The 19,169-nt window shown below is 39.5% G+C and overlaps 1 protein-coding gene across 1 annotated transcript in view; it reads right to left on the bottom strand.

Annotated features, from left to right (window-relative positions):
• Positions 1-5,766, bottom strand: part of DNAH11 (dynein axonemal heavy chain 11) — a 135,066-nt gene extending 129,300 nt beyond the window's left edge. The window contains 3 exon segments of the mRNA XM_055803629.1: positions 4,038-4,191; positions 4,621-4,640; positions 5,608-5,766. Of these exon segments, the coding sequence (XP_055659604.1) occupies positions 4,038-4,191; positions 4,621-4,640; positions 5,608-5,766 (333 nt within the window).
• Between the last annotated feature and the right edge of the window lie 13,403 nt (positions 5,767-19,169).

The raw sequence follows: 19,169 nt of genomic DNA, 5'->3' as shown, positions 1-19,169 counted from the left end.
AAAATGAGCACCTTTGCTGCAATTCCCAGCACTCTGGAGCTATGCCCAAGAGCAGAGCAGACAAACCTCTGCAGATTCCACCTGTCTCTAAAAATAATGGCTTTCATCTGGTGGGACCTGTCATAAATCCCCACCCTCTTTATTCTGTCACAAACTGCCTCAATTCAGAGAAGCGACAGCACGGTTTTACCATGTACCTCCGCAGGGACTGGAAACTTACCCAGGAAAATAAAGTTTTAAAGGAAAACCCCCCAAAACAAAACACGTTCCAGAACATTCAGTTTGGAGATGAGTAACAAATCCACTGAAACATCAAAGTGGGTGGGAAGAGTGAGGAAGGGGTGGCACCAAGACAGATAAATTGCAGAAAGAGACAGCTATGGAACCTGCCTTGGCAAACCCTCTGAGCTGCAGATCCATCTGTTCCTCATTAATCTGCCTCCGCTGGATTTCAGTCCAACCACCAATGCTGCTCTAAAACTACAGATAAAACTACAGATAAAAGCGTCAATAACATTTGGCAAAGACAAGTTTCTGCTACATGACAGATCAATGGTTGCAGGGGAAAGCCCCTCGCACAGCAACAGCTCCTGGACCCCATTCTTTTCCAACCCTACACCACCACTCCCTAGAAAGCACACGAAATTATCCAGCTTCTCAAAATTCAACCCAAAAGCCAAGCTTTTAAACAGTTTCATACTTTAGTATCTGATAGGTGTGCATACATACCTTTCTTGCACTATCGAACACACACCTGTATCTACTGAGGACATACAGGTACACCTGGGAGATGTGGGAGAACTGCCCCGCACCCCCTCCTCGCCATACAAATGCTACACACAAAATTATGGAAAGAAAATCTAGTATATACATTTCTGTCCTTGCTGATGAAAAACAACTGTTTGAGGGAAACAGAACGGTACAAGGCTGATTTCCCATACAGGTCTCTACACGGACTTTTCTGGACTCTGGCTTCTAGACTTCTACAGCTTTCTAATGTAGAGTCTTCAGTTCTGCAGTGGAATTTTCCAGCTTTCTGAATTTTTATTCAATGATTTTAACTATTCAAGCAAGCTATTGGTATTTAAAAAGCTCAAAATGAAACTACAGAGGTTGTTTTGCTTTGGGATTATCTTGAAACCGGTTAACTTGAGAACAGAGATGTTTTTGCTCCAGGTATCCTAAAACATAGCAACTGTATTTTCAACACCAAAAGGAATATAAAAATCTTCAGTATTTTAAAGTTCTTTTTTCTAAATCAAAAGTCTAACACTTCCAGGATCAACTTAAAAGTATAACATTCAAAACTTATTCTAACTTCATAATTACTTTTTTATATAAAAAAAAATCTTACATTAATATAAACACTAATACCCAACATTTCTTTAGCAACTGCACTTCTTTTTGACATTGTTTCATTTGCTTGAATCTGGAACAGCTACTTCAAGTAGTTTTGCAGATTCCTGCATCAGTAACATTTCTTTTTCCAGCATCTCAAGCTCTTGATTTGCCTTGAAGAAGAAAAGAGGACTCAAAGTACAGTTACAGGGTGTATTGAGCTTACCTAAACCTGGCAGTGAAATCTATAGAGTCTGGGTATATGATTCAATGTAAACACAGCTGAGAGCAATTAATGCAAAGAAGTTAAAACCCTGCATTTGCATTGTCTCTGAAAGCACCCAAAAGGCATACAAAGGACTCTATATTTGAACCATAAAAAGAAAAGTTGCATAGAAAACAGTTAAATTATACTTTTGCAATAAATCCCTTAACTTATTAAACCACTTTTCCTTACTTTAAAGTTGTATAAATCTTAACAAAGTCCCATTGTGACATTTTAAAAAGATCCACTAAATAGTCCACTTTAGACTACTGTATTCAAGAGCATATTATGCTGACTTTTTAAAAAAAGAACAAGAACAAAGAATATGAGCAAGTACTCTGATTTTTGTTATTTTATCAGTAAGCATACGTAACATTGGAAGAGAAACAGGAGAAATCCAGATTTGCCAAAAATACAAAAGAAAGCAAAACAAAAACCCACAAACAACCCCCAAAAAACCCCAAGCCACAAACCACAAATATTTTAGTAAGTACACTGAAATATCATTAGATACAGTACTGGAATATTTAGAAGTATGTATGTTTTTCTGAGATTCCCTATTACCTTATCAAAACAAGCGTATGCATTTTCTGCACCACACTGAAAGGGAGCTTCCATTTTAAATCTTTCTCTGAATTCCATCTGCTTCCCCGATGAAACACACCTGTCACTACTGTATTCTCATTAAAAAAGCAGATTAAAAAAAAAAAAAGTCTGATCCCAGAATTCAACACACATCAAGTAAAGTGAATTTTCTTTTGATAACTGCAACATCAGATGCCTGAAGAGGAGTTATTTGTGCTTTACTGACACAGCTCTCTTCTGTAACAGCATTCCGTTTTTCAGGCAATTCTTAAGTTAACAGAGTAGCATTATCTTGAAAGAAAAAATGTCAGATGCGGCAGAAATGTATCAGCAAAATTTGTGTGTTAAAGAGTGAAGACACCTCAAAACCTGTCTATAAAAAACAAATTCAAGTGTCGGATCTCTTTAACCACAAGCTATACTCTACGTCACAGATTTTACTAGAATTTTTGTCAACTTTAAAATAATTACTTGCATGGATCATTGGTAATCAAACTACTTGAACTTAATGGACTCAGTTATTTTATGTATAATGACATAAAAATTCATTCAAAAATATGCTGGGGATCTTCCACGCAGTCAAACAGGCAGCTCCACCCCTGCTGCTTTAACACATTTCAAATATATAAAGCTGACCTGGAAATAGCTTTCTCATTCTACAAACCTCTCCAAGATCTCTAGTAAAACCCTTCAGTGAGCCATGTGGAAAAAAAAAACAACCAAAAAAAACCCCAACAACATTCCGTCATGATGAAAAAAATGCCCTGACAGGTTTTTTGTCTGTGTCAAAAGTACAAGAAAGAGAAGCCCAAGCCCAAGTTGCTTCAGAGCCATTAGAAGACTAGTTTAAGGCCCATGTCAGAAATCCTACATTTATTTTCCTAGTCATCACCTCAGTCTGGTTTGGACAAGATTGACACAGAAATAGAAATCCTACTGCAGACTGGAAACCTCACTGAAACTGATGAGAAGTTTTCGTTTTGACTGATTAGCTTATCTGATGAAAAACGTTAGTTGAACCTCTACCCAGTTATATTTAATGCTATTTACAGTGTAGCACATCTCCCAAACCAGGCCAAATAAAGGTGTCTCGTACGCAAACGCTGATCTCAAAGCCACAGCTTCACAAGCTCTTCTAGTGTCAGCAGGAACCACCGCAGCCGCGGGGCTTTTTAAAACCCAGTTTTGCTTACTTCAGATAATCCGCCCAAATTTCACTTGCCACCCAAAAGAATTGTAACTGGGATATGGGTGCAGGCAGAATACTTACAGAAACAAACAGCTGAGGATGTCTGAAAGACAGCATCACCCAGCAGGCATCAGATCCCAGCTTTTGCACCCAGGCTGGGACGCAGCCCCAGACTACTGCTAACTGCATTAAGGAAGGCAGAGCAGCGTAGGAAGTACGCTTACTGGAGTTTCTGTATGGCTCTGCTTCTGGGAGGAGGCTTATGAATGTGAATGTGGCTTGATCATTAATTAAAAAAATAAAATAGCAAAAACTCACTACGGACCTCATCAGAACAAAACGTAACAGCTCTTTTGAACTGATTTTCCATCATTTGCGTAAAACAAATCTTTTAAAGGACATAAGCTACCTGGTTTTATTGCTGGCAGTTGAGAAGGAACACGGAGAATGGAATTATTTTACATCGCTGAGATCAAATACTGCTATTTTAGGACTATATACACATGTGTAAACATGAAATATTTCTTTTGATACGGTACCCCTAATGGAGCTTAAACGTTGCCTGGCATCTTACATCCAAATTAGGTTTCCTTAGGTTTCTAACAGTGCAACCATCTCTTTTAAAGGTTCAAAGAGTTCATCGGCAGTTGTCTGCCTCACCTGCACAGCGAAGAGGTGCCCCATGATTTCTACCAGAACACAATAACCTCCCTTGGTCACCTCTCCTTTGAGCGCGGCATCTGTCACTTTTATACATTCTTGTAAGTCAGTTAGACTACCAAAGAGAGAGAGGTAGGATGACAAATATTCCTTTCTGTAGCGAATAAGAATGTTATTTATAAGAGAAAACAAATACAGTTTTACTACATTATTTTAAGATGCTCTGGTCCTGATTTTCAGAGGTGGCAAGTGCTACTACTGAGAATTATCCCAACAGGATAAGCAAGTAAAAGATCTGGAAAACAAAACACCACTAAGAAAATAAAGATTTAAAAAGCTGCAAACCCAGCTCATTGAATTATTACATGTAAAAACACCCCAAGCTTACATTTATATCTTTAGTGCACGTAAACATGCACACACACCCTCCATTTTAACAAACAATGACAAATTGCAGGAGATACTCCTTAAACATCCAGCTCCATTCTTAATGCTTAGCAATCTCATTTTGAAAGGCTTCATATCTGCTTTAAACCAACTATCAAAAACATTTGAGCCTTCAAAGCTGCTTATCTGAACATACATGTTTTCATAGATGTCAACCTAGAACAGGAGAGAAATAGATATATCTACTCCTCAAATTTCACACACACACTAAATAGCCAATTACTAGGACTAGTTGCTTTCTTGCCTGCTCTTTAAACAGTTCCATAGTGGGAGGCTGTTGAGAAAATTCACCAGTAAGGGGCATCTTTGTGGATGCTAAACCATGACCATAGGAAGGAATTCCTTCATAAAGTCAGACCAGCCCCTCCAGCCAGAGATGCACAGGGCTAGCAAGTGATCTTCTGTACTCCAGGGTGTCGTCGGTAACATTTGCCACACTCTCCATAATCTCTTGGTTGATCTGTCAGAAATCAGACATGTTGTCCGTATCATTCTAGGCATCAAACCAAAAGTTTTCTTATTTCAGTACGTGAGACAGTAGTATCAATTGCTTAAATTTATATGCAGATGAAAGACCGGAATTCCATCCCTTTTCCCCAGAGATCTATTAACAATAAAAACTACAATTCATGCAGCTCTTCTAATTTCAGGTTTAACATTTCGTTATATGAACACAAAACCAAACTGTATACACACCCTTTGCAAGTTACTCAACTCCAAATAACAACTTTCATGGCCAATATATAATTCTGCCCAGCAGTTCAGTGGAGAATCCCTTACTCGTCCAAGAGGTCAAGTTTCCACTACGTGCAGATTTACAGAGTTCAACACGCCACCCAAGGTGGAAGCTTACAGCGCAGGAACCGAGAGATGAATATTCAGCTCATTTCAATGAGCTCTGTGGAAAACGGACAACTTCATTCTGCTGCTCACGGGTGCAGAAGTGGGTGGAAGCACGTCTAACTCCCGTTAGAAGTTAACGGGACTGTGCCTCTATAAACCGCATAACTGAGAGAACAGGTGAGGCTCAGGATTTGAAGACTGATGCTATTAAATGAGTTTGCAACTAAAAATAAACTTCTTGCATGGTAGGATTAATTGGATTCATTGTTTACAGACACACCTGGTACTGTTCTGATCCCAGGTGTGCTGCTGTCTTTTTCACCTGGGCAGACATTTGGAAAACATCACCCAGGTGTTCATCTACTAGGTTATAAAAGCCATCACCAGCCTCTTTATCCAGAGAAGGTTCAAATTCAATCTCTGGACTATTAAGGTTCATTTATGCTTGGAAAAGTGGAGCTGGCTTCAAACTATCTTCTATGTTCTCCAAAAAGAAGTCTAAAGAATGCATTATGGTGTTAAATATAACATTGACCGCAATGTCATCAACATATTCTATATAAATCTTCCGAGGCAGAGAAATCTTATTTGAAGAGCTTTAAATCTCCCTAAACAAGCAAATAAAGAAAAAAACAATTGAAAAGTACAATAATATAGGGCTGTGTTAAAGTGTATCTTCATTCAATACACCTCCTTGTTTCAGTATTACTTTATATAATTGATGTACATCATAAACCAATGCTCTCTAATATTTCTTGTATCAGGTGTGCTCCTGGACCGTACCTTGGTCAGTGTAGGAGACTCCTGAAACTCCTTCGAATTGCATTTACACTACCTAAACTCAGTGCAAAGGTGAAGGCAGCCCTGCACTGACAAGACTACAGGTTGGCATAAAACTGTCGTACAATACAGCATCACATTTTGTAAGACACTTCTGCATGTTTGTTCTGCATTGCAGTACCAACCCTTGTTATATTTAATTAAACATTAAAGAGACCTTTATTCTGATCTTTTTAAATAAATATAAATAGTATAAATAAAGGCAGTATTACAAATAAAATTAGAACTGAAACTGACCTAAAAGGTACTCCAGAGAGTAACACTACCATTAATATTGATAACAGACACAGAAATTTGCTGCAGTAGTCACAGAAGCAGGTTCCTCAAAAAATTAGCAAAACTGGGGCAAAAAGACAAAAAACCCCCCTGCTCCTGCATTCACACCTTATTCAAGTTCTTTGTCACTGTATGGCATATCACTTGTAGTCATGTAATGCAGCAGTTCAAAACTAAGGATATCATAATTTGATTCAGCATTCATAAACAAACTGTAAAGTTATCTGTTGCATATTTTTAATTATATGTATATATAAAAGGATGGAATATTCACATTTCAAATTAAAATTATTTCACAATATATCTAATGCAAGAAAGTGTTTCTGCACAATTTCTCCAGCTGCAGAAATTTACCTATGGGGATCACAGGAACAACACAGCTCAGAGTTACAAAAATGAGACAGCAGCGCTATCATGACTGCAGCTTGCCATTCATTCCCCATCTACCAATTTTCAAAAGCACTAACGTTGCTCTCAAATGCTGCCCAAAAGTATTCTCCCTTCTTGCTATTTGTCTTCAAACATCAGTCTTCAAGAACTTTTATGTGGTTTGTGCAATAATGCAAATAATTGAACAAAACCACAAATGACTAAGCATTAATAGTCAAATATTTAACACACGTATCACCACATCAAATACAGCTCACTTGGCTGTGGCCTCAACAAGATGATGGAGCTGGTAGCTATCTTCTTGCAGCATTTTCTGTATCTTAGCAAGTCTTTCTCCTTCATCATCCAGCTATAACAGAACTTCTTTCTTACCTTTCCTGAAAAAGAGGGCATGTTCCATCCGAGCGCTCGTAATTCCCCGGATTGACTAACATTTTCCTTCGGTTGCTGAACACCCTGCTCCAAATCACACACTGACATTTTCACTTGTTTGATGTGGTCTCAGTGGGCTGTCACCTGCCACACGCACGTTTCCTCTGCTTCTCTTAGCTGGTCATCGATAGTTCGCAGCTGCTTTTCAACCAGAGAATATTCTACCTGTAGAGTAGCCCGCATTAGCCTGCTCTACAGCTGAGTGACGATTTCAAGGCTTCTGATACATCGTTCACGAGAAAGACACACAAAGGATGAAATCCCTGCAATGTCCCACACATGATGGCCCATTACTGGGCAGAACAGCTATTTGAGGGAGGTCTATACACTGTGAAAGGGAAAGCATGCGGACCTTCAGTCTCTCAGGACAGAAGAGGCTGCTGGACAGAAGGTAAGCTACAGGAGGGCAACTGGACCCACAGCCTGGAAGCTCCAGACTGGCAGTGCCCCCAGGGATCTCGTGCTCAGCTGCAGCCAGCACGGCAAGCTGAAGGGTAAAACGTGGGCAGGATTCTGTTAGACAAAGATGCAGTATTTCCTTTCAGCAACAGGACACTTAGAGCCATGCACATGCTCACACATACGCACACAAGTTGCAAGGGACCGGAGGAAGAAAAAAAAAAAAAAAAAAAAAAAAAGAAACCACACTTTGCTAACACATCCCACCACCACGAACATTTGCAGAATTGTTCCTTTTGTCACGTACAGCTACAGCAGAATCTGCAATGCTGGGTCGGCTCAACAACTAGACACGTTTCACCTCTCTCCAAAAAGCCACTAGTTACAAGAAGGAAAGAAACAGTTTATCTTACATTTATCCTTGCAGAAGCCTCAACACAATGACTTTTTGTTTACTTTGCATTTAAATCTCAGACACGAAGGCATTAGAATACCTTTTTGATGACTGGAGTATAAGAAAGCATACAGGAGACATCTTTAAATTAGTATTCAACAATCTAAGGGTAGGGATCTAAGGGCTTTTTTTGAAGTTTGATAACTTAACCGCTGCATTTTACAGGGAAAGAGCTAATTGTCATTATTATATTCCTCCGTGCGTCTCTGGGGAAACCACTTACTACTGTAATAAACTTCTCTACCATTTAAAGTAAGAACAAAGACAACAAGATAAGCAAGATTTAAGATTTACTCATACCCTAGAATATTACTGTCATCTTATGAATATGGAGTCAAAGAGAAACATCAGATACAGATTTAGTTACAATTATACATACATACCTTAGGATCAAAACTCACACTCAGAAGGTTATTTTTGGGATTACGCTTCATTAGAGGTTGGTCTAAATTAAACTGACAGACTTCGTCCACCTGCACTTTCCATTCACAGCAGGTCCAATCTACATATTGGTCATGGAATTTCAACACGTCTACATATTTCTGAGAAATAAAAGGAGCTTCTGGACTTTCTAAGACTCTGCAAGTTAAAAACCACACCTAAGCAGTTTTCTCCTGTTGATTATAGCAATTCACGAACAAATTCTGGCGAAAAATTGTAGCTTCCCACATCAGTCATTTTTAGATGAAGGTCTGTGGATGCTGGCCGTTTTTAAGCTATCCATTGATTTACCAAATTGAACTAGAGGGAAAAGATGCATAAAAGAAGTGAGAACACTGGGAACAATTAAAATTCCGGGAAAACAGGAGCATATGTGTGTGTGTCCCCTTGCACATTACTAGCTATGTCAGTGGTCCACAGTTGGAATTGTTATTACTCAATAATTTAATTCAGGTATGCCTAAGACACCTACTGTAGCTTTCCGTCCTTTGTGCTGCCACCTAAAACACATTTTCTGAAGGATTAGGAAAGGAAAGAGAGATGAAGCACAATTTTTAAATAACTTGGATGTCCAGGTCCTCCATAAGTATCTCTGAAAGTGCTGTCACCATAGACCACCACCACTGTTTATGTGGGATATGTTAGTGTTGATCGGAAGCAGAGAAACTCCTGGGTTTGCTAGTCACTGACTCACCCAAACAACCATCAAGCAAACCTCTCACAGTTATTAAAAAGCAATTCCGAGAGTCCTGCTGAGTGCATTTCAATGCAGAAACAGGAATTTTCCAGACTATACCATAAAATTTGAACTGTACACATGCAAAACACGGATTCTTATATTTACTTTGAGTAAGAGACCACATTATGCAGATCACACACTTGCTCAGTGATTAGCAACGCCTTATTTAAAGGCTCTTAGCTTTCCACTAAAGCACTGACTGTGTGAACGCTCACAGGTGAGCCAGGTGAGTAGGACCAAAATGCCTGTATTCATTCCTTCCACTCTCCAGACCATTTAAGGCTTCCTGAAGTAACTGGCATAGTTTTGTTAATTATTTCATTCCCTTCTTCCACCTGCTTATTAAAACAGAAATTAAGCCATTATGAACCAACAAGAAAATAATCTTTTACTTTTGCATTGTGCAATACCTTTTTAATGTGTTCATCATGTGTATGTCTTAAATTATCCAGTTCTTCATCAAACATTTCCAATAAAATATTGTAATTTGGGCTAAATATCTGCATGACAACAGGGTTTTTTTGAAAGCTTCCGAAGATCATTAAAATTTTTAAAAGGAAATATTTTTTTAAAAAAGGGGGGGGGGGAAACAAACAGCAAAGTAAGAGTAGGTTACTTTCTGTAATACTCTCAACTTGAAACCTCATCAAAAATGCTTCTGAAGTAGAAGTATTGGAACTGTACCAAGCTATAATGTATGTATATAAGGTATGTGCCATGTGCTGATAGACCACAGATTTCCAAATATGTTCTTAAATTGTACTAAACAGATGAATTCTAGAATGCTGAAGAGTAACAGGTTACCTTAGATCCTAGATAGTATGGAACTAGGATTTCTAGATCCAGGCACATACCCCACACTCTAAACCTAAATTTCTAAATCCTGCCCTGCATTTTTCTAACCTGTGTGTTTTCTCCCCTTTTCCAGCTATATCCTCTGTCATAAGTCACTAGCCCCTTCCTGCAGCATCTCACACAATTTCAAACTCTTAATTGTAAGTAAATGTTTTCTGGGTGAAAAAGAATGCCTACTGCTGTAAAAAAATTACCAAACAAGGGGCAAGTAGGCAACTTCTGTGAGGATGTCACCTTCCATTCTCATTGCTATGTCTAAAGACAAGTTATCTGCCTTTTGAAAGAGTAGATTTAATACTGTATTATCTGAACTCAGCGAGAAAATAAGTTCGTAAAGGAACAGGGTAAACACCAGCACTAAATGCAAGAAACTCACTTAACAGCTAACAATGCCAAAAGTGACAACCTATGGATAATTAATTTACTCAGGCTTTGTAGTTCAGTATTAATCATTACTGCCTCACACCTACTACAACCAATTTGCAATCCTTTTACACGGTTTGAGTGCGATGTATACAATGTCATAGAAACGTATGTGTAAAAGGCACTTCAGGAGTAATTAGTCCATCTTCCTGCCCCACAAAGAGGTCTGCTATACCTATGCCATTTCCAAGAGATGTATTTCTAGCCTTCCTGAAAGATTTTTCAGTATCAAAGAGCCTGTCACCACCCCTAGCAAGCTATTTCGGTAATTCATTACGCTTGGCATAAAGTGGTTTTCCCAGTCATCAGGCTTGAACCTTCGGCACTTTAAGTTAATTCTGTTCTGGATGTAGAGAACAGACTATTTCCTTCCTGTATGTAGAAATATTTAATGTACTTTAATGCCTGTCCTCTGTCTTTTCTTCTTCAGCCTCAATGACCATCAACAGATCCTCTTTCCCCAAGTGTAACACTTGTACCTGGGCACAATACTCCATTGGAGGCCTCATCAAGGGTAATTAAAATGTGAGATTTCACCTTGTGCCTTTCAGGACAACCACCCATTTGAACATCTTATATACTTAACTCTTTCTTAATAACGTGACATCACTTATTCAGGTTCTATTTATGACAGCTCCTAAATTGTATTTTAAAGAACTGTTTCTAATTAGTTGTTCCCTGTCTTTCTAAATTTTTAACTATTTTAAATTTTATTTTAAATTTTATTTTTAAACTATTTATTATATGTATTTATAATATAAAATATTCATAATATTTATTGTATCATTTTATATTGTATATAATTAAATTAAGCAAATAATTTAAAATTAATTTAATTAAAAATTAATTATTCCTGCTTAAGAATAATACATACTACTGCAGAAACATGTTCCAGCTACCCAGGTTAACTATGTGCTACACTGGAAGGAGAGCCTGGACATATCTGCCATCCACGACATTCTCCATGCCTCGTGCGGTGAAGTGCAAATGCCAAATGGTAGTGAGCGGGGAATCCATCTGAATTACATTTTAGACCTGGCCATAGCTATGGGCTAACTTCTGGAAAGAATCTGTATTCAGATCCTCATGAAAACAAGAATAGATTCCAAGACCTGTTTGATTCTGCAGCTGAAATATGTTAGTCAGTGCTCCGAGGCATTCAATTCACAAGTAGCTTACCTAGAGATATAAAGGATATTTTAAGCAATGTACAAAATTCTAATAATAAATGAAGAACAGTTTCATGTGTATGGGTACTGACATCAACATGGATTCTAAACCCAAACGACCATGAAATCCTAACAAAGAACTGAGGCAAGATGTCTGTCAGGATCCAGAGCTTTGGCTTTACATTCAGTATAATCATCTTCAAACTCCTGTAATGTTACAAAAAAAAAAAAAAAAAAAAAAAGTAAGTCTTCCCAATGGGAAGAAAAGCTGATGGGCAGCATATAGCTGCGCTCAACTTATGTCTCACCTCTGTCACTGAACAAACTTCTGAGATTTTTCAGTACTATTTTAACTGATGAGCAACGATCAATGCTATCTAACAGTGATGCTTTCAGGTTTTTTACAGAAACTGAGTTAACAACTGAAGCATCTGCTTAGCAATACAGATCATTTTTAAATAACAGTGTAAGTTCTACATGCGTGTGTACCAGTGCAAGACTAATACACATGTGACACCTCTGTTTGGGAAGCTTGATAAAGAGGGATAACCAACTATGCCAGGTAACATTACTCCTTACTTTTACGCTGTTTCATCCTGTTAACCCTCCTGCTAAACAAAGAACTTCTCAACAAGTTTTTACAAGCCCAAATTATCTCTACATATTATCATTAAGTAGGATATTACAAGCATCAAACTTCAGCTACTCAAATACTTGAAGTCAGCTCACTAAGTAAACAATGTCTTTTGACTCTCACTGTTACATTTAATTAGATTATCTTAAGAATCTGCAGCTGCCACGTGCATTAGGCAACAGAACAACAGTCGTTTTCAATAGCACAGCTGTACTTTCTTAATACTGAAGGTAATTAACCACATTCATAGATGAGGACTTTTGGAAAAATAATACCGGAGCAGAAAGTACAGGTGCATATTAATGCAAGTTCACACAGGCTCTAAAGGGAGAGCTCCAGCACCTCCTGCTTTGTCCTGTTAGCAACACAAACACTCACACACACACATAAAACTACATTTGCTCCTTTTTTAGATATGTTAAACATTCATCATCTCTGAGAAAATATTTTTTTCTTTACAACTTGGCGGCACCTCTCTTCTGTTGCAAGCCACTTGAAAAATAAATAAATAGAAGTACCAATAGTCAAGGTAAACATTTAAATAAAACCCAGCACCTTTAGGAAGGCATATCGAATTAACTTGTTTATTTAAGACATGTCTCCCCTCATCTAACTTGGGGTTTGTTTGTTTGGGGTTGGTTTTTTTAAGCACACTGCACAAACCCACAGATACCCACAGCACGTAACAGGGCAAACTACATGCACGTCTCCATAGCAAATAAAGAAATTCAGGTTCAGTTCTGTGACTGGGTGTGATATGTGTTTAAAAACATATATACTTAACACATCAAGAATCCATTTAAGACGATCAGTCTGAGAAGCCCACATTCCTGCCCTGAAAGCTAAGCATCCTCCAGTCCTCTTTGATGTCAGACCCCCCATCCATGCCACAATCCAGACTACTGCTCTGTTCTGGATTTCAGGCAATTCCAGCCACATATCAATCAAACACATACTACACATTACCTACCCAGAAGCACGTACAATTTGTTCTAGAAAATATGTGGACGCTATCCAGATATCATACGTAGAAGAGCATGGACCTTGAAGCTTCTGACACGCAAATCAGCTATAAGATGACAGCTGTTTTTTGATAAAGCTCCTGATTAGTATTGTCAAACCCAAAGGTAAATAGTTTCTGAAGAACCTGGGATAAAAAAAGAAAAAAAAAGTTTTCTAGTGATGACAGCAAAAACAGCACAGTGTAACTGGTGCTTGGTATTCCATGGTATTCCACTTGTACTTCTGTCAACACCAAGCCTGCATACATAAGGAAGAGTGGCTCAGACTTGAAAACTAATACTCATTGATGGTGCTTCACTTAGCAAGAAGCTGGAAAGTCAACAAACTTACAAGACAGAATGATCATTCAGAAGCATGCTGTAACTATTGCTTTTTGTCCCGAGTCAGTCAAATCACTACAGAAGGACTCTGCTTCAAAAATGGAACAGCTCAAACCATCTTCCTTATCTACCTCTGGCCAAATATGATAATTGCTGTACTCTACCGAGAGGCTTAAAACTCGAATTTATTCAAGTGTTTCACCAACATTTACACACCAAGCATGCAGGGAATCCTCCACAGAGGTAAAGGCAAAAGCAGGCAAAATACATACAGATCTGAGAAGGGGTGTCTTGAAACTACAGCTCCTGCAGAAAAGGATGTTTCAGAGCATCCTGTTGCCTCATTGGGGGGGGGGGGGGGGGGGGGGGGGCTAGAAAAGGAAAAAAAAAAAAGCAGCAATAGGTTTCTGCTGCCACTTATTTCGTTCCGCGGCTTTCTTCTTTCTTGTAGCTTTGTGTAACAGGAATTTAGTGTGAATCGTAAGGGAATTTATCAGGAGCGATGAAGTTTAGAAGCACAGCATACAGAGTCCTGACCTTAAGACATGGGAAGCTTTGCAATGGATTTTAAAGCAGTACCAGGAATTTACCCCACAGACATTAAGAACTTTGCAAGGCTTCTGCATGAATTAAAACTCTGCTATTCATTTAGTTCAAATCCAGTTTACAACTGGGTTTTTAACCACCTAGATTAAGCCACATATTTGCAAGAAAAATCAGTGTGCACACATAGAGAATATATTTCCTACCACATCTAACAGAACAGTATATTTCTATATTCTACTAATAGTTACATTGTTATTAATATATATTATTTTAATAGTAACAACTTCTAAGATTTCGGTCATTCGGACATTGCTATACCAACATTTTAAAATCCTTCTCTATCTTTCAAGTAGAATCAACTGATTTATTATTTACATCAGAACTGTATATAAATTACATCCCAACACTCATGAAAAAAAGCTCACAGAGCTGACTCTCAGGTCTGTACATTGTATGTCAATACTTAACTTTTTTTTTTTTAATTTTGGGCAAAGTTGGTGGGGAATTTTGTTTCACTTTATGTAAATTGTTTATTTTATTCACTCAAATTCTTTGGCGAGAGCCATCTGAATGCTTCTCCACATGCAGCACTTCTAAGTAATTCAGTCATAAGGATCATAAGGAAAGCATCCAGAAATACAGAAATATTTTCTTAAGAGAATGAAGTGGTAGACACTGAACCCAGCTGTGCCTGAAGCCTGTCCCATGCCTAGTTTCATTTAGCACTATAAAATTCGCAGTTTCACAACCTCCAAGTTCACAGATACTTTTAAATAAACGAGGAAATCGCAGCACAAATGCCTATGGGCAGGGTGCAATATTACCATGTTACTGTAGTCTGAAGGCTCATGCCCTTTCTGAAAACTTCACAGCTTTCCAGAAACTCTTCATTCATTCTGCAGACCTGCTTGCTTAAAATTTTCCCCTTGATTCCACCAAACTCCAGCTTTTTCAGCTTTTGAAATTCCAACATGTTAATGAAAATTTCTTAGATCAAATGAATAAAAATTAATTAATAGTATGCCTCTACAAAACCCAGGAATGAACCTAATGTTTGAGATGTTTTTTGCCTCATTTGACCGTCTCTCTTCTAGTCTGGCAGAACACGAAGTTAGAACCTGTGCCATCTTAAATAACTGATATGAAAAAAAGTGGAGAAGCAACAAGTAATTCCAGCAAGGCTTTATCCTGGTTGAGTCACTTACAGGATTAAAATACAAGTGGAAACGATTGTCCCATAGAACACACAAATCGAGCTTCATTTTGATTTTATCAGATTAAGTTAAGAAAAGGCCAAGATAAAAAAGAGCAAGCCCTACGAAACATGTACTTTTGTGCATAAACACGATTCATTATCATAACACAAAACGCTGCTATGAAAATTAAGCCCAAATCTTTCTCAGAGGAGTAAAATTGAACCTACTTTAACCTCCTCTGCAACATGTGCCAAATGAATGTGGTCTCTGATTTCACTTAAAGTAATTGTTTTATGCCCCAAAGGGATGAAAATAAGTGGTTTATTGTGCGTTTAGAAATATACAACACCCGTTCTTTTAGGAGCAAAGCAGTGGTGGGTTCCCCAGCAGGCTCCTGGCGGACTGCAGACCCTTGGCTCAGTCCCACGATCTACAAGGGCTTTGCTCAGCTGCCCCCTCATCCCAAAGGGGCCTGCTTGCGCGAGGCAGGGCTCTCGGTGGGCCCACCTCAACCGAGACGGTCAGCAGGAGTTCGCTCATGCGCCATAGCTGTATGTGATGCCTCTGATGGGCTCGGGCAGCCGCGCCTGCAGGACCGGGGCACGGGGTGCTGCTCCCAAGCACCTACAGCAGCCGCCAGCCTGACGCCCCCATCTGCCTGCCCACGGACAGCCAAAAGGCATGCACCCCAAACCCTTCCAGAGATGGCTCTGGTAGGCACCATCAGGCTCTGTAAGACTGGACTTCTCTACTCTCTGGTAGTATTTTAAAGGGGTGGTTTGGAGCGGCACACTAGCTACATCGCTGCAGAACTAAGTACATCGTTTTCCCGCTGAGATCCCAAGAGTGAATCCCCCACCTCTCAGAAGGGCATCCTAATCTGCAGCCAGTCCAGACTCCTACTGCAACTGCTTCCAGGCTCAGGAGCCATAAAAAAAAGGCCCTAGGAACAGGAACAAGAAGCTACGACTGTTCCCATCTGACTCAATTACCCTGTGTAGAAAAATATTCCACAACCCTTTCCTGACCTCAGGTTTTCATCTTCCCTTGCCTGTTGGCACAGATTTAAAAGGCGAGGTGAAGAGCATTCTGGCTCACCCAAGGACTAGCTTAAAACACTGAATTCTTTCTAGCTATGAACAGATGACTCCTCCTCAGTTCTTAGAAAAAAACGGAGGCAGGTGCCATGCTCAGGAGAAAGTCCTTGCCGTGGGCTGCACACGAAGAGTAGCACTTTACTCAAGCAACTTTAAAAACGCTGGAGAGGGATGGACTTAGTGTTTTTCTTACTGCTAATACTAGTCTACTCCTTGCACACCATGCAATATTTGCACCCTATTCAACACTCCTAACTCTTCTTATGCACTGTAATTTCACACGCTGGATAGTAGAAACCTGAGTCTTGCTGTCTGTATAGCCGAGAACAGCCCGTATTCCTCAGATGCTGCGTTTATCCAGCAACACAAATGACAAGTAATACCTCAGTCTTCACTACGTGGTTGAGGAACACACCGAATCTGGAAACCCACATCTCGGACCTGAAATTCCGTGGTTTAAATTCCTTGCCACAGATGAAGTAACTCTTCAGTTTATTTCTGTGACCAAAGAATGAATCCTTAAAGCTTTTTTTAATGTCGTTTTAGCTATTTCCGCGTGCTCCAATGCTACTCCAGTTACTCCTTTGAAAAGATTTTCTGCTGCAAGACACAACTTAGACTAGAATGTAAATAAATGCACAGCAGAAGAAAAAAATTCTAAGTAACTTTTTAAAATGCAGTTGTGACATCAGTCATATTCCTACTTTATATATGAACACCAAAAATAATATATATTATCTTTTAAAATTATTATCTCTAACTATTCTAGTTTGTCAGTTATCTCATAATACTTCTGAGATGATTCCAAAATACATTCAACCTGTTCAACAAATCTTTCCAGCTAGACTGCCCTTATGTACCTTCTTTTGTGCAGTGAATGTTTCAGGAAATAACAAAGTAAAGGGACTTCCCCCCCACCCCCCAATAAAAGTCATATTTGAAATTTATTCCCCTGTTTGCCATAACACCTCCGTAGCCTTTGGGTACTAATTCTCACGTAGCATATGTTGTGCCAGCATGTTCACAAGTGGCAACACAAGTCCCCCTAGCTCTTTTCATTTAGTAAATTAGTGGAAGAGGGCTTCCCCCAAACCCAGAATAAAACCTAGATCACATGTGTACCTAATTCTGGACAGACACATGAATAACATGAAAGAGACAACCAGGATCCACGGATAACACTGCATGTAGTGAGATGGGGTGGGGGCAGCAGTGATGAGGACAGGACTATAGGTTGGTTTTTTTGCTCTTCTTGCTTCATCAGTTTATCCAAAACTGGTATAACTTAAATTTATTGCAGATTCACATCAGACACATGATGTTAATGTCTTTAATTAACCTAATGCAAGTAGGGTTGGCAGGGTGGGTGGGTGGAAATAAAGAAAATTTCCTGGTCATAGTTTTCATTTTATTTGCCACTTCCATGCCCCCTCCCCATATTCTTTTAGCTTCCCACTGCCACCCCTCCTAAGTACTTCTTGCCCTCTCTTCCTCCCCACCTTACAAACTAAGCATTTTATATGGCTCCATCCAAACCTTTTGGCATCGCTTCAAAACCTGCTGGTTTGGGCTGAGATCAGAATGCACAGGCTCTGTCACTCATCAGTAGTTGCCTAAGGGACAGCACTAATTTGCCAGGCATTCAGATCATTTTCAATGAAAATTTTATGTTAGCCTGCTATTAATGTCCAGGTTAAACATAGAAGGAAGGAGATGGTGCAAAGTCGAAGAAGCGCCAAATGGGGCCTTGCCATATATAACAGACGTTTGAGAAAGTAAAAATAAACAGAGACCTGATAGCATAGTGCTGTGGGACACGGGAAACAATGATTTCTGCAGATCAGCTTCCCTTCCAAAGCAAATCTAAGCACTTCTAAGCACAAATATAGGGAAACCTAAGCACAGATCTAAGCATCCAGTTCCCATCCTGCCAGAGAGGATTCCTCCAGCGCACAGATGTTCACAGCATTTTTCCCCCCCCTGAAAAAAACAAACAAACAACCCATATGAAAAAGTGAAGTACCCTATACCCACTCACCACTTCAACACTGCTGTAAGCCTGTAACAGAGGAAGCGGGTTCACTCCCGCAGGTGCTCTCAGGGGACTTGTGTCCAGCGACAAGCCCTGCCGAGCCTCCTCCGACTTGGCCAGCGTGACCCATCAGCTGTTTCTTGCAGAAGGGAACGGGGTCTCTGCGCTCGCTGCCGGCTCAGGTGGCCCTGGTGACAGGTGACACCTGTCCCCTCCAGCAGGGCTCCTAGGGCAGGAGCCTGATGACCATGTAGAGAGTCCAACAAGCTGGCTTCAAAGGGAATTCTCCTGTTTCTTGACCAACAGGACCGCCTCTAGAACAGTGAATCCTACAGAACAGCTTTGCTTGCCAACATTTACGTTGTCATACTCCCCCCAAAACAGTGGGTTTCGGTAGAAGCATGGGGAAAGCTTACTGGTGACAGAAAATGCATCAAGGTGGCTCGTTCACAGCTGGTTTGCAAACCCCCTGTTTTCTTCATTCGTGTAGCTCTGACCAGCATTTTGCAATTCACGAAAGGAAATACCTACCAAGAAATGCCAAAAGAAAAGACACAGTAAACTTATACCAACAGG

The sequence above is a fragment of the Falco peregrinus genome, chromosome 5 (genome assembly GCF_023634155.1).
Source record: "Falco peregrinus isolate bFalPer1 chromosome 5, bFalPer1.pri, whole genome shotgun sequence".
Taxonomy (NCBI): Eukaryota; Metazoa; Chordata; class Aves; order Falconiformes; family Falconidae; genus Falco; species Falco peregrinus.
Note: the sequence above shows the minus strand (reverse complement) of the source record. Positions and strands in the feature narration are given on the sequence as shown.